Source organism: Calypte anna, chromosome 27 (assembly GCF_003957555.1).
Source record: "Calypte anna isolate BGI_N300 chromosome 27, bCalAnn1_v1.p, whole genome shotgun sequence".
Lineage (NCBI taxonomy): Eukaryota > Metazoa > Chordata > Aves > Apodiformes > Trochilidae > Calypte > Calypte anna.
Window position 1 is genome coordinate 649,181 of NC_044272.1, and position 16,235 is coordinate 665,415.

The window sequence follows — 16,235 nt, forward strand, 5'->3', positions numbered from 1 at the left end:
AAAAGGGAAGGGGGAGGGAGGGAACCCACTGCCCTTGGGTTGGGGGGTGCAGGAACATCTCCCCCAAACCCTGCAGCCTCCAGGTTACCCCAGTTACCTGCCTGTCCCACTCACCTTTCCCAGAGGGATCAACCCAGTCCTGCCCCAAACTCTCCATCCAATTCCACTGACCCAGAAAACCTCTGGTTTCCTTTTTTTTTTTCTTAATTTTTTTGGGGTAGGGGGGAGGGTGTAAAAACCAGAACATGTCAGGAGGGGGTTGTTAAATCTTGTAACCACTGAGAAGGCTTGAGGAGGTTTCACAGTTTTGTTATGCTCTATTTTATTACTATCATATTTACAGATTGTTTTTCTTTCTCTCTCTCTCTCTCTCTGTGTTGCTTTTTCTCTCTGAATTGCTGATAATTTCTCAAATAGAATTTAAATCTGGAGTGTGAGCAGGAACCAGTTAACTACATTCACAGTCCAATCCCCGTCGTCGTCGTCGGTTTGAGAAAAAAAAACCCAAAAAAAAAAAAAAAAACCCCAAAAAGACTCCAAATTCTTGGCAGATGACTCAGCTCTGGGCAGCTCCTCCTCCTCCTCCTTCTCTCCGCGGAGGTGGAGCCGGGGGGGGGCTCAGGGCAGGGCTGGGGGTGCCCCCCTGTGCAGGAAGAACTGGTGGATGTTGTCAGCATCTCTCCTCAGCCAGGCTGCGTTCAGCAGGATGTTCTCACAGCACTGCTGCACCGTGCGCTCTGCAGAGGGGGCTGGGTGGCTCTCAAAGAAAGCCTGCAGGGAAAGCACACACAAGAAAAGGGGTTTTTGGGGGTTTTGGGGGGTTTTGGGGTTTTTTTTTCATCTTTTAAGCTGCCCGGTCTCCCGGGTTGCAGAGGATGATGCAGAGTCGGGTGGGATCGTGCTCCTGACCTGGCTCCAGTTTGTGCTCCCCATGGCATGGGAAATCCTGGGATGTCAGGTGGGAAGGAGCATTTGGGCCAACCAGAACCAGCCCAAGGATCATTTGGGCCAACCAGGATCACTTGGGCCAACCAGGATCACCCCAAGGATCATTTGGTTCAACCAGAACTACCCCAAAGATCATTGGATCCAACCCTGATCACCCCAAGGATCATTTGGTCCAACCAGAACCACCCTAAGGATCACTGGGTCCAACCAGAACCACCCCAAGGATCATTGGGTCCAACCAGAACCACCCTAAGGATCACTGGGTCCAACCAGAACCACCCCAAGGATCATTGGGTCCAACCATGACAATCCCAAGGATCACTTGGTCCAACCAGAACCATCCTAAGGATCATTGGGTCCAACCCAGATCATCCCAAGGATCATCTGGTCCAACCCTGATCACCCTAAGGATCACTGGGTCCAACCAGAACCACCCCAAGGATCACTTGGTCCAACCAGAACCACCCCAAGGACCACCTGGTCCAACCCTTCTAATACTACTGTTTCTGTGGGATGTCTCAGCACCCCAAACTTCCCCAAATGGGGGAATCCAATCCCCCCCTTCCCCTGGGAGCCCCCCCCAATGTCTGATTGTCATCACAGGGCACAAACCCACCTCCTGTGTCCCCCTGGACCCCCAGTGCCATTGAGACCTGACAGAGTGCTGCCCAACCAGTAAATCCCAGTTTGCAGAGTGGGAAGAGCAGGACAGCACTGGAGCAGCCAAACCATGCTGCCCAACCAGTAAATCCCAGTTTGCAGAGTGGGAAGAGCAGGACAGCACTGGAGCAGCCAAAGCCCTGCCCTGTCCTTGCTGCCAGGGGCACTCAGCACCACTGGAAGGGATGAATTCAGTCCCTGGTGGGGAGGCCAAGGAGGAGCAGCAGATCATGGGGGTATTTCTGGAGCCTTGGAAGGAGACACCAGGGAAGCCTCTCAGGGCATTCTGCAGCAGCATTTGGGCATCAGGTTTCCCTGCCCAGGCCTCTTTCCAAGCTGCAGAAATGACCTCAGAGCAGCAGCAGCTCTCAGGAGCTTGGCTGAGGTGTCTCATTTCTTCCTCCAGAATCAACAAGATTGATCCCCTGGCTCTGAGGAGCTGCACACCAGAGCCTGCTCTGACTTTGCACTTTGCAACGGGGTAAAGGTAGGAAAAAAAAAAAAAGGTGGCAGAGGTGGGGGTCACCCCCCAGCAGGCTTCTCCCAGGGTTTGGTGACCCCCAAGCTACAGCACAAGGTGACAAGGAGAGCCAGAGCCCTTCCAAGGGCTAAAAGCTCTCTCAGGGAGTTCTCTGGGAATGTAGTTATGGTTTGGTTAGGGATGATTGTTCTGGTAAATGTTTTGGGAAGTGTTAAGGGAAAATAAAATAAATAAAATAGCTATGGTGCAAGATTTCCCCTGCAAAATCCCTCATGCTGCTAAATCTTCCCTGGGAAGAGATCACAAGTGATAAAGAAAGCAGAGTTAGGTTTCATGGCTCAGCTGATCTTTGGAATAAGAATTCCTCCTGGGGGTTTTCCTAAAGGGAAAGTACCAACCAGGGACCATATTTTCAGATTCATTCTTCCAAGGACTCCTGTAAAAGTGTGGGCAAAGAGTAAAGAACAAAAACTGCACGTTTTTAAACTGCTCCTGAGAGCAGTGCCTGCACTGCCAGCTCAGAGAGAACGAAACCCAAATCCCCTTGAGCCTCCAGTTTCAAGATGGATTTTGCAAACACCTGAATCTGCCTCGTGCCCAGAGCCTCTCAGCACCCAGCACAAAACATAAAACTTGGGAGCTTTGGTGTGGAATTTATCCCATTTCTGCTCTGTTAATTCCTCCAGGAGTGCCTGGGTGCTGCTGCTGTTCTGGTAGGAACAGAGCTGCTGTGAGCCAGTGAGAAGAACTCCAATAAAATAACCTGAAGCTGTGCAGTTTGGGGCTTGGCCAACAGTCACAAGCAGAGGCAGAGTTCAAAACCAAAGAAAAAAAAACCCCAGAGAGGAGCTCAGAGCTCTCCCAACCCAGAGCACACCCCATTTGTCAGGGGTGCAGTTAATTAATCAGTGCTTTAATTAATGTTTCTTACCTTCACTTCTGCAGCCATTTTATCATTTGCAAATCCATCCACTGTCAGCTGAAGGAACAAAAAATATTTCCCAGGGGTAAGTAGGTGCTTTGCAATTCAAATCTAAGAGCTCAGGTTTGGTCATGAGTGCCAAGAGGCCTTGTTTAGAGCTCCAAATACCTTTATTAGTCTGGATATTAAGAATCCTCCTTGGTATCGATTGTAAAGCTCCTCCCAGTTATCCCTTACAAACTTCCAAGCAGCTTTCCTGCCCTGCTTGCTGCCTCCAGCAACTCCACCAATGACAGACACAGTGTCCTGGGGACGTACCTCTTCCTGAGGAGCAAAATGGAAACAAGTGTTCAAACCTTCCCCCAACCCCAGCTCAGGGAATTCCTGCATTTCTGCCCCAAAGCTGCCAAGCACAGCTTTTTTTTTTTTTTTTCCACCCAAAAAAACCCCCTCAAAGAGTTCAGACCCTTCCTCCTGTGCTGCCACATGTCAAAAGCACAGAGGTGTCACCAAGTGCTCTTGTCAGAAATAACAAAAAAAAAAAAGCAGCTTTTTTTTCTCCAGGAACTTACTGAAAGTGCAAAGGTGAGAACTTTCTGAATCAGTTCTGGTTGAGAGATGGCTCCAAGAACTCGTTCAATTCTGTTCTTCTCCTCCTGCATGTCTGCTTGCTTGTGAAGCTTCAAAGGCAAAGTGAAAAAAACAAACCAAAACCACTTAGTGCATGGCTTTAAAAGCCAACTTCTTACCTAGCACTGACTCTGGAGTTCTCTTCCAGCCTAAGAGGTGACAAATTGAGGCTCATCCTGCATCCTGGCCCTCATTCCATGTCCATCAGCACCACAACAAGCTGCTCCTCACCACTGCTCAACAAGGCCAAGCAGGACTGTGCCTCCCAGCAAGGAAAAATCATCTCAAAATACAAGCTGCAGCATCCACTAGGTGGCAATTTCACACCACACACACACCAAGAACACCAGGATGAGGCCTGGGTGTCCTCAGCAGCTGGGAAACACTGGATGGAGCTCTGCAGCTCAGAGGATCCTGGAGGGGGAATATTCAGCTTTTCATGGAATAAACTGGCAGGGTGAACAGCAGTGTGCACTCACCTTCAGCATAGTGTCTAAAGTAGTACTATCTCCATGCTTTAAAACAGTTACATATACCTAAGAGAGAGCAGAAACAAGGAAAGTGCTTTAAAAAAACCCTTTTTTTTTTTCAGAAATACCATCAGTTCCTACAAATCTGGGGTAGGCTCCAGGCAAGTGGCCAGATCAGACCCCACCAATCCCTCCTACGTTTTTAAGACTGGATTTTCAGGATCCATCAACTCCTCTAATTGTGAGCTCAGGGCACCCAGTGCCAGGTGAGTGGGGACAGGGTTCTTTGGGAACCAGAATGTACAAAAACCTACAGGACTCCTCAGATCAGCTGACAGCACATGTTTGCCTTCCACATGATCCTTAAATCGGCGTCGGGCTTCTTCTAGTGTTGCCTTGTGCCCAGCTTTTCCTAGTTTGCCCAAGACCAGACCTCTCAGAAGGGCATCTAGATGACCTGTTGGGTGAGCAGGAGGGAAAAAAAAAGCAAATTAAAAGATTTGGAGACACAATTCAGACACTGAATTAAAGTGTTCTTCCACCTGCAGAGCTGTGGAACAATCCTTCCAGATGTGTGAAGGAGAAACCAGGCCACTTCTCACTGGTGCCAAGAGGAGAATAAATGTATTTATTTACAGCAAGAGGGGCAGGAGAAGATTGCAGCCCAGCTGTGCCTGTAACCTGAGCTAAGTCAGTAACATTAAACCATTTGTGTCTACAACAGGGCTGAGCAGGCCAAGCCAACATGCAGGTCCTTGGCTTTCCATCCTCCTCAGATCCCTGCAGTCCAACAGATGCCAAGCTAAAGCAGAGAAGTTTTATCAGTCAGTGACCAGGTAGGGAAAAGTTTTACCAGTTTAACTTCTGCCTGATAACACAGAGTTGGTTGTGGCTTTTGTGCTTGCCTGGTTTTAAGGATAAAACCCACCCCTGGATGCCTACTTGAGGCTCCTCTCCCCTTTCCCAACATCTCCCTGAGTTTATTTACACAAGTTTTCCAAAACCAGCAGGAGTTTCCTACCCTCTCCAGGTTTGGGGTCCCATCCCAGTCTCTCCCCTATGGGTGAAAAGACATCTTTCACGAAGCCCTGGATTTCCTCATAGAAGTCTGTGTGGGACAAGAGAGTTGAGAGAATTCCCAGGTTACAGCTGAGGTCGCTCCACACAGTATAATTGGGCTCATTCACAAAAGCTTCCATGACTTTTAGAACCTCTACAGTGCTAATGATTCCAGCTCGGGCCTGGGAGAGGAAAAGACACAGATTAATCTTACTTCCAAACCAGAATCAAGATGTTTAAAGAGCTCATCACATTCTTTTTACAGTCTCCCCCACTCTGCACAGACTGCAGAGAAACTCTTTGTTTTTAATTTTCTTTTTTCTCTGTTCTGCCCAGGGGGGTTTAACAGGAGCTGAAGCACCTCAGCTGCTCACAGCACACAAGGCTTTTTACACACAGAAAAGCACTTGACAAGGAGGCAGCTATTCAGAAGCACGTTTTGCAAACAAGAAACAAGACAAGGGGATTAAGTGACTCCACAGAACTGCAACAACACCAAAAAAAAAAACCCCAAAACAACCCCAAACCAAACAACAGAACACCCCCAACCAGAGTTATTCTCAGGCAGATACGACCCCCACCAAAATCTTACTTTGACTAAAAACTGATTTAGAGGATTTTGGTTTTGCTCTTCATTAAACTGAGAGGGTGAAACTGCAGAAGGCATTTCTGCTTCCCCTGAATTAGTACAAGAAGCGCTGCTGCCTCTCCCCCTCTGCCAGGGAAACCTCCTTTAACTGCTCCACAGGAAAACATTTCCATGCTTACTGCAGTCCATAATACCTACAGAAGGTATCTCCAACCAGATTGCTCAGATTTTTGTTAATCTGGAACCAGACCAGTAATTTATGGTACTGGAAAAGAGGTGAAGATCAACTTTTATTATCTAAGCTCTAGTCACCTATGATAAAAACATGAAAAAAAACCTGAAACCAAACCAGGAGCCTCACACAATGTTCCTCCCTCTGTTATTTGCTCAACTCTTTTGTCAGAGTCTTGCAGTATTTGGGAAATGACTCAGGCTACACTTTCAAACCCCCTCCAGCTAAGCCTTACAAGCTTTGAAGCTGGAGGCAGGGCATCAAACCCACATTTTTTTCCAGTTTCCAGACATTTGGTGACTGTCAAGAGTAAGAAAACACAACCTGAAACCCACAGAGTGCAGGGTCTGACTGTTCAGAGGTAGCAACACCTGCTTTGGGGGTAATACTTTGGGTTTTAAACACTAAGGATCCCCATCAGCCTCCTCTTCAAGTAGAGGTCACTTTTAGCAATCCCAATAAACAGAGCACATGGTGCTGACTGTGTCTGATGGGGATGATGAAAATCTCCTTATTTGGATGGGTTAAAAGCCAGGAAGTTCACAAACCCCTTGATTTTGTAAGGAAACCTCTAGTACAATGCCCCCTGTGCACCAGGGGTTACAGACAGCCTGATTCCATTGCCTTTGGGGTCTTAAAATACAAGTTAGAACTTGCCCAGCTCATTAGAAGCTGGATTTATGCAGTGATCCCAAAGGCACTTTGCCTCCAGAAACTGAGACTGACTCTTCAGACCCCGATTTCTGCAGGCACTGGAGCTCTGACTGAAAAACAGAATAGCAAAGGGTTGCTTACCAGAGAGAAGAGATCATTCTGCAGGCCCAGCCTGTCCACAGGGGGTAGGGAGAGGTCTTTGATGGCTGGTATCAAACTCTCCAGCATCTCAGGGCTATACTGAGTCCGATAAAACCCTACTGTCCCCAGGTTTAACTGAAAAGGACCAAAAGAGTAAAAAAAATTAAAAATAAGAAGCAAAGAAAGAAGTGGTTTTATTTATTCTTGAGCCACTAGGGATTTCTGAAAGCATTAGCAGCTCCCAGGCCAGTCACACTTAAAGAAAACAAACAAAAACCCTCAAATCATAAGGGAGAAAGACTCAAGGTTTCAGGCAGGAAATGCTCACAAAGAGGTACAGAAGACAAAGGTGGCATAAAAAAAACCCCAGAATTAAAATTAGAAGCCAGGAGAGAAGAGAAATGCCCAGGGGTAACTGAAGGGATGCCCTGGGAAGGGAAAAGAGAGACTCAGGTGTTAGGATTTGATTCTCTCCTGCTCCACTCCAACCCCACAGCCCGTGCAGCACCAACCTCAGCCCAATGCTGGCCACACATTTTTAATTCAGTTTAATTCACCCCAGCAGTGAATTATCTTTCACTTGGAGATCTGCACTTGTCTGGCAAGAGCTTGCAGAGAACCTTCACGCTGATGAAAGATCCACAGGGTTATTTTTGCTCAAGATGGACTTGAACTAAACCCTGGTTGCCATGGGATACCAAAAAAGCCACCACACTTCAGCTCAGAAGCTGCCTCTGATTGCACACACTGCTCTTTTGGGCTTGGACTCCTAAAACACTGAAGTTTGCATTGGCTGGGCCACTCCTGGGAGGCACTGGGCTACACTGAGCACTGCAGAGAGGAGCCAGCACCCAACAGCAGCCCTGAGAGGCCCCTTCTGTGAGAAATACAAGACTACAAAGGGGAAAAAAAACCCAAGAAAAGAGAAAAATTGAAAGGAAGATTACAGCAACAATCAGACTTCTTCCCAGGAATAATTCCCAACTCACCTTCACCCACTGGTCTGGTTTGACATCTTTCAAAACCAAGGTGAGCTCTGGTTTGTCCATCAATATTTGCATTTTGGCACGGGTAGGGTCATCACTTGTACAAATACTTATGGGGACCATCCACATGGGGAAATCCTCCCCTAAAAGAACAAAAAGGAAGGAAAAAGAGCAGGCACACACCACTGAGAAACTCTGCCTGATGTTTCAACAAGTTTCAGCAAGGCTGCCTATAGGTGCATCTAAAAAGGCCTAATCTGGCCTAATCCAACCCAAAGGGAGAGGGCAGTGCTAGAGTTAAAACCCAGGAATTTCTAAATGACCTTTCAGGCCAAAGAGCTGAATTCCTGTAAGCATGGAAGATGGCTGGAATCAGTGTCCTAAGACAGAGCTGGCATTTTTATTTCAGCACTACTACAAACCCAGCAGCTTGCAGAGCTCCTCAGGTGCAGCCCTGGCCTGGAGCAGGACAAGAGAAGAATCTCAGAGTAAAAGCTGAAAGTCTGGGGATGAATTTCTGCATGGAAACCACACATGGAAGTGGTCAACTTAAGAGTTTTCTGAAGTTTTAGCACATAGTTGAACACCTGGATCTCAGCAGAGCACCTGCCTGCTCCAAACTGCTGCTATGGCATGGAGATAAGGGAATAAGGGACTCTGTTCCTGCTCTTAGCACTCATCTTACCAGTATATGGTCCACTGGCACAGAACTTCTTCTGGACTAACTTCAACACTTTGTCATCTTCTTGCTGAGGGAAAAAATAATAATAAAAAGAGAGAAAGGGATTAGCAGGACACCTCAGCTTCTGTGTATCCCTGCTTTCATGTGCCTGCTGATTCCCCTCCAGGAAAAGGGGAATCATTCCAGAGCAGCCAGCACTCATACTGTTAAAACACACATGCCCTCTTTCTCTTGGATTTGTTGCCAGACTTCAGCTTCCAGGCAGTAAAACTCACTCACCCTGCAATCTTGTAGAATAAGCACAATTGAACTGGAGTGAGAAGGGAAACGTGTGGCAAGGGAAGCAAAGTCAGAGCCTCCCTCCCTCCCTCCCACCAACACAAAGAGCAAATGGGCTCTGTCAGCAAACTCCCAGCACGTGATGCAGAGTCCTTGTGGAATAATTCCCTCTGCTTTGCTCTGGGTTCCTCCAGAGAGCTGCACTTCCCCTTCCCTTCAGAAAGGGACCTGTCATAACCACAGCAGCCCCTGCTCTGCCTCCTGATCAAAGGGAGTTTTTTATATCATTGGATGCTACTGGACTTGGTCTGCAAACACAGTTTTGAGGCAGAACTTTTGATCTGAAGTGCTGAAAAAACCCACACAGCCACATTTACCTGTTCAGCTTCCACATAAATGAGAGGAAATCCCATCTGTTTGGTCCATGTGTTCATCACAGCAGCAATAGGTTTACCACTAGCTTTTTCCAGGCTGTCCCAAAGGTCCTCTGCAGAAGAAAAGCCTGACTAAGGACTCCCAGAGTCCTGACATGCCAGACACTACTAAAGACACTCTAGGGGCAGGGGGAGAGGCTCGGTTAATATTTCCCTTTGCCCTTTCTCTTTTGGGGTGAGTTTGTATCAAATTGGAACAGATGAGAGGCAAGAGGGAAGGGTTTAAACCACTGATGGGGAAGACAGGGGAGGAGAAAGCTTCTTAACTACTAAAAAGAAAATGCAATCAATACACATTGTGATAAAGTAGAACAAAAATGGGCATTAAATATCCACAGTGATAAATAGAAGAGTCTTTTCCTTAAGTTTTTTTATCTATTATACCAAGAGAGCTGAGGGAACAGAGGCAGGTTTGGGCTGACAGAGCACAGGGCTTCACACTTCTGCCTGATGCAGAAAAATGACTTAGGCAAAGGCAGGGGATGTCAGAGAAGACTTTGAACTGTTTAATCACACATGCAATCAATACTGCAAAAGGCTTGCAGGGCAAAGCAGTGTGCCCTGTGTCTGAATGAGATCACCAGGCAGCTGTGGTTACCAAGAGGAACACAGCCCTTCCAGACTGACCTCAGCCACAGAGAACCTCTAAGAAGATCCTGAATTCTGGCAGTGCAGGGAACACCTTGTATGAAACTGGACACAAGGTCATTATTTCCTTGCTTTTCAGTTCTTGGGTGGAGAAAGGAGCTGTTTAAGAATCCAGCCCTTCAGCAGTAAAACCTGTGCCTCCAGGAATCACTTTCCTACAGCACATAACAACCACCAGTTACCTGTAGCTGCATTCTTCTGCTGGAACTTTGTTAAATACAGATTCATTCCTTTCCGAAAGTCCTGGGAACACAGAACGAGGATGAAATGGCACCAAAATCCCTCCAGCCCTCCTCTGCACTCCACTTAAACTCAAGACTTGGCCAAGGAACCTTAGGATCACCATGGACCCCTCTAACTCCTTCCACATTTCCCCACTTATTTCTCCCAGGCAATTTCAAACAGAGCCCCAGTACAAACTGGAGGGAAGTTTCCAAAATAAAGAATACACTGATTTTCTTTTAAAAAGGGATTAACTGTAAAAAATACTTGGCCATCTACACTTGGCTTTTAAACACCAATCTTTTTACCTCATCACCAATGTAGTCGTGCAGCATTCGGATCACAGATGCTCCCTTGCTGTAAGAAATGGCATCAAATATTTCATCTACTTCAGAGGGGTGGCCAACACTGACCTGTGGACAACAGGGTAACCAGCAGTGAGAACAATTTCATCTGCCATAAAAACATCTGATTTTCCTTGCTCTAGTGTTTAAGGAGCTGACTTTTCTCACTGAAGAAAGCACCAGAATATCCATCACTAAGTGGTCAATGTGGAAGCTCAGCCCCCAGTTAATTCAATGTATTCCCCCTGGGTGGTTTATAGGTTAAATATCCCCTAACTTAGGTTTTGGTATTGAATCAAATGGACTTGGGGATGCTGCTACAGTCCTTGGGGTTAAGATATACCCAAACACCAAAAAAAAACCACAGTGGAAACTTTAATTCTGGGACAGTGAGCAGTGCTCAGGAGATGTTAAGTCCCTGTTGTACACAGCAGGGCCATCTCCTGACATCTCTTGCATCCAGCATTTCCTAAGCCACCTGAAAACTTGTCCACAGGGATCTCTAGGAACTCCAAGGGGATTTTCTTCCAGCCCAACTCCCAGTTTTGCTGTAACTGAGCTCACTACTGCCTTCTCCTCATCACTCAGCCACTGCCTTGTTTCCAGAGCAGCAAACCCAGCTGGACCTTCATTATATCAAGACTGCAAAGTTCTTTCTTCCTCTTAACAGGCAAAAAAGCTCACAGCCAGCTGACAGGAAGAAAAGGGAGGACAAACAACAGCAAAGACAGAGCTTACTTCAATGGGATGGCTGTTGTCTAAGGCATCAAGCTCTTGAGCTCGTGTGTAATCAGCAGAAACAAACTGAGTCCAGATATCATACTCTGGGAAGCAGTGATCCACACAGAGGTACTCAATCCAGGAAGCAAATCCTTCATTCAGCCAGAGATGGGTCCACCATTCCTGGAAAGAAAAGACAACAGAATAAAGAACAAAATTCCAAGAGTTTCAATAGAACCAACAAGAAGTTTCCAGCAATGATAAGAAGCTGCTGATGGGCAGTTCAGTACGACTTGGAGACACTAATTCCTCTCCCTGCAGAAGTCACTGACCCAAGAAGTGTCCTCAAGGCCACTGTTGAGTAATGCAGCAGAACTGTGGGCAGCAGTGTCAGTGTCTTTAACAGCAGAAGGCTGATTTTGTTTGAGGTCGTTTGCTTTCTTACTTAAAGGAGGAAAACCTGGAATCTGAGGAAATGTTCTGGACTATGGGGACCTGAAATCTAGGAAACAGTTAAAGGTTTGTTCCTCACCACCCAAAGGTGCTTGTTTTCAGACCAGAATGCTACACTGGCTTCCTAAAACTCTTCATTTCTAAGATTTAACTGAAGTAGGTGAGATCAGAAAACAAATTATGGATGCTGAGGAAGAAAACACCCTTTGCCAGAACCCAATTCCCAACTGTTCTTTAAATGGGAATGGAGATCCAGGGCCTTGAGAGGAAGAAACTGCAGAGGATGCAGAACCAGCCCAGTTCCACCAGCTGCTCCACCAAGCACTGCTGCTGCCATGAATGAAACATCTACCCTGGGGAGGGAAAGCTGTCCCTGAAACCAGACAGCTCAGCCCTGCTTTAATTTTAGAGTGCAGACCATCCAATCTGCATTTATATTTCTGATTGCCTCTGCTCCCAAGACCAGGTTCCAGTACACACACGTTGGTGCCAAAGGATTAATGCAACTCTGAAAGAGACTCCTGGGCAATCAGGATGCACTTCTAAACCTTTTTCCCCTCCTTGTTGGTTTTTTTTTTCTCATTTTTTTTCCCTCTGGCAACCTAATTGCTCACCTACTCCTGTTTCTTCCCCTGGAATTGTACTTGGATTTTATTTACTGATTTTATTTATCTTCACTATGGAAGAACTGGCAAGCTGTGCTGGCCACTAAGATCTGGTGCTGACAAGCTCCAGGAGTGATGCTCCTGAGCCTCTCTGCTGTGCTGTGAGCACCTCAGACTAAGTGAGGGGGAAAAAATCTGGGAATTAAGAAGACTGGAATGTCCTCATCTGGCACAGCTGCACCACAGAGCAGCAAAGGGAAGTTCTGGAAGACCTAGAACTTCAAACAGGGGAATAAAAAGCTGATCCAAGAAATTCTTTAGAGATTCTTGTAAATGATGTTGTCTCTCAAACTCACTGCCACAGCTCTCAATGGTCAGAAGGACCATGAATGGTTTGGGGGTCACTACTGAACCCCAACCACTTGCTGGCACCCTACAGTGTTCTCCTGTCACACAGTGCTGGCTCCCCTTGCTTCCAGCTGCACAACTCTACTAAAAGCTGCAAATTTATCACTTTATTATTATTTTTCCACTCAAATATTGTGTTGCTTTCCTACCTGTGCTACCACCAAGAGGAATGGGCACAGCTGCCTCCATTTCAAGAGGCACAGCACTGTGGGAAGGTGTTAAACCCTCTGCTTAGTGTCACAATGACTACTGACCCTCAGGTTTGTCTCATCATGGGAGCCTAAAAGCCAGGAAAATGCAGACCTGGGGCTCCAGAAGCTTTGGGGTTTTTACCACACCAGCTTCTTCCAACAGAAACTTCCTCACCTGTGAAATACTTGGATCCAAGTACCTGTTTGCAGGGTTTGGGGGAAAGGGATGTCAGATCTCATCATCAGAGTAAGCTGAAGCTCTGAGAGATCCAGGCTCCAGTTTTCAGCACTAAATGGGATTTTATTTATGGATTTCAGTCTTGCTGCCTCAGATATGCTCTTATTCCCACCAAAATGACTTAAACATCAAACCATTCAGACAGCTCCCTCCCCATATACTCAAAGTCATTCCTTTGAGTTACTGCTGAGCAACTCCTCAGCTGCTGCACTGAAAGGAGAAAGTGGGAATAAAGCAGCATTTTAAGAATATTTATTATTATTTTAAAGGTAGCATGCCTGCTATTAGGGGGCACTTAAGCACACACAGGATATGAAGCACATGCCAAAGAAAACTAGAAGAACTGGAGCTGGTTAGATACCATAGTCACAAGGTTTCCAAACCACTGATGAGCAAGTTCATGTCCTACAACCAGAGCAACCCACTGGCGAGATGAGGAACAGGAATTCTTGGGGTCAATGAGCAATGCAGTCTCCCTGTATTCAAAAGAGAAAGAGAACTGAGCAGAGTGGCACAGGCCTAGGGAGAAAAAAAAACACAGAATCAAAAGTAGGTTCAATTACCTAAGCAAGCTACAGAGTGATCAGAACCACTGAAAACCAAAACAAAACCCAAAAGCTATTTTGGTGTAGCCATGGAATTATTTTGGTAAAAGTTCCACAGCTGTTGGGATGCTTTGGAGCAATTAATTCCTTAGGGCATGCAAGAAGACAAGTGCAAAAAAAGAAAAAAAAAAAAAACCCAGGCAGGAATGAGAAAAGTTCCTCCTTTGTTTCTAAGAGAGGATCTGACCTACAGGATCTGACAGCCCCCAGAGGAATCCTGAGTCCTCCAAGTGCACAGCAGCTGTGTCACCCCCAGATTCCCACACCAGTGTCCCCACAGGGCACACACAAACACACTCAGGACTCAGTGGGTCAGCCAGAAAAGGATTTCTGGGCTGCTGCAGCTCAAAAGGGAAAAACCTGCCTCAAAAGAGAGCTGGTGCCAACCTTCTGTCCCCAAAGGGATAAAGCAAGAGTGCCAAAGTCACCTAAGGGGGCAGGGGGGAAAGTAACAGCACAATTAAAGGCTTCCAAAAATTCTACTCATCCAGGACACTTTTTTTTCTTTTTTTTTTTCCCCCAGACAGGGAGTAAAATATCAAATTTCATCAGAATTGCAATAAGCAGATAAGGAATTGTAAACCTGGGCTCAAATTTCCATTTTATGTCCTGGTTTGAGCCATTTCTGGTAATTTTACTTTCCAGCTAAGTCTAAGTCTCTGCTGTGTCATTTTTTTTAAGGCCAAAATAAAAGTTTAGCTGAGGAAATTCAAAGTATTTCAGGATTTGAAATCCAAAGCTTACAGGATCAATGCTGTACAAAATGAAGGAAAAGCATTCTGACAATGGGCACAGACAATAATTCATAGTAATAATAATCAAGCAAAAGTACAAAAGCTTGATCAGATGAACAAGAAAAAACAAAACTGAAAAGGAAGGCAAGTTAATATCTTGGATTTGCTCACATCCACATGGTTATTCTGTGGTTGCTAAATTTACCAACTTGCCTAGGAGGTAAAATAAGAAACTCTTCCAGCTGTGTCAGTAAATGAGTAACTTTTACAGGGGAGGGAAGAGGCCAAGAAAGTTCTCTTGCAGAACAGGCAGTGCTGCCAGACACTTGAACATCTCCCACCCTTGGACAGAAGCTGCAAGAGCTGATTCTCCCCTCCCTAAGATCAGAGCACAGAGCTGCTGCAGGAGTTAAAATGCTCCAAACTGAAGCAAGAGTGGGAGGTATTTCCTCAAGTCTCAGCTGGGATGAGCCCCAAGAATTACAGCTCCCTAAAACTAATCCAATTACTTCCAAGAATTAGTGAACAAAGAGGGGGGAAAGACAGGATTTTAACAGCATACCTATAAGTAACAAGGCCCCAGTTCTCCATGGCACCTTTATAAAATAAATACAAAGGTTTATTGATATGGATACACACCTCTTCCTAAACATTTCAAATTCAAAGCAACTACAGGTCATCAATAAAGTGAGTTACTTTACCAGCAGCAAAGTCTGCAATAGCTATGAGATCAATTTTAGGAAGAGGGTAAGGAACATTGAAGTAGTCCTTATAAAAAGGCAGAGTTTTAGCAGCAACCTGCAAGGAACCAGAGGAGAAAAGTTAACCTGGAACAATGAGTAAAAAACTTGACTTTTTATGACTGCAAGCAGCCTCAGCCAAGATTTCCTCCAGAAGCCCCATGTCCAGCTCCCAGAGCACAATGCTTTGGAAAACTCCCATCCCCTTTTCCCCTCCCAGGCTGTAGCCTCCCCCCAACTCCCTTCAGAGCTTCCCAAGGCTGCACCCCCAAACCAGAGCTGACCCAAACCAATCCATCCAGTTCCATCATCACAGACAACAACCCAGACTCTCCAAGCCAAAAAAAAACCAACCCCAAACCAAATGCTCAGGAGTTTTGGAGGGGAAAAAGGGGGGGGGAGAAGGGGGGAGAAGGGGGGAGAAGGGGGGAGAAGGGGGGAGAAGGGGGGAGAAGGGGGAGAAGGGGGAGAAGGGGGAGAAGGGGGGAGAAGGGGGGAGAAGGGGGAGAAGGGGGGAGAAGGGGGGAGAAGGGGGGAGAAGGGGGGAGAAGGGGGGAGAAGGGGGGAGAAGGGGGGAAGGGGAAAAGGGGGGAAAAGGGGGGAAAAGGGGGGAAAAGGGGGGAAAAGGGGGCAGAAGGGGCAGAAGGGGGCAGAAGGGGGCAGAAGGGGGCAGAAGGGGGCAGAAGGGGGCAGAAGGGGGCAGAAGGGGGCAGAAGGGGGGAAAAGGGGGGGACACTTACCTCTAATGCAAACTTTCCTTGCTCTGCTTTGCCCACAGGAGTGTAAACCCTCACCAGGACCCCGTCGAGGGACCTGGCCTCCACAAAGTCATACTCCCCCACCACGAAGGCCACCAGGTAGGTGGACATGGTGGGGGTCCTGGCAAACTTCACCTCCACCAGGTTCTCATCGTCCGGGTAGGGCCGGCGGTCCAGGACGTTCTTCCAGCAGGAAAGGGAAGGGTGGTGATTCCATGGAAGTGAAACTGCCCCCCAAAACACCCTGAGCAAACCCCACGACACCCTGAGCAACCCCCACAACACCCTGAGCTAACCCCAAAACACCCTGAGCAACCCCCAAAACACCCTGAGCTAACCCCACAACACCCTGAGCTAACCCCACAACACCCTGAGCTAACCCCACAACACCCTGAGCAACTC

General features: G+C 46.9%; 1 protein-coding gene across 1 annotated transcript in view; it reads right to left on the bottom strand.

The window, feature by feature from the left end:
• Nucleotides 1-301: 301 nt before the first annotated feature.
• LOC103539242 (puromycin-sensitive aminopeptidase) overlaps nt 302-16,235 on the bottom strand; it is a 35,378-nt gene continuing 19,444 nt past the window's right edge. The window contains exons 6-23 of the mRNA XM_030465866.1: nt 15,816-16,016; nt 15,037-15,133; nt 14,898-14,931; nt 13,358-13,472; nt 11,120-11,284; nt 10,346-10,450; nt 9,998-10,058; nt 9,111-9,220; nt 8,458-8,521; nt 7,776-7,915; nt 6,787-6,921; nt 5,133-5,352; nt 4,426-4,568; nt 4,121-4,177; nt 3,584-3,691; nt 3,180-3,335; nt 3,021-3,068; nt 302-771 (exon numbers count right to left, since the gene is read on the bottom strand). Of these exons, the coding sequence (XP_030321726.1) occupies nt 619-771; nt 3,021-3,068; nt 3,180-3,335; nt 3,584-3,691; nt 4,121-4,177; nt 4,426-4,568; nt 5,133-5,352; nt 6,787-6,921; nt 7,776-7,915; nt 8,458-8,521; nt 9,111-9,220; nt 9,998-10,058; nt 10,346-10,450; nt 11,120-11,284; nt 13,358-13,472; nt 14,898-14,931; nt 15,037-15,133; nt 15,816-16,016 (2,112 nt within the window). The 3' untranslated portion in view covers nt 302-618. The remainder of the gene's footprint in view (nt 772-3,020; nt 3,069-3,179; nt 3,336-3,583; nt 3,692-4,120; nt 4,178-4,425; nt 4,569-5,132; nt 5,353-6,786; nt 6,922-7,775; nt 7,916-8,457; nt 8,522-9,110; nt 9,221-9,997; nt 10,059-10,345; nt 10,451-11,119; nt 11,285-13,357; nt 13,473-14,897; nt 14,932-15,036; nt 15,134-15,815; nt 16,017-16,235) is intronic.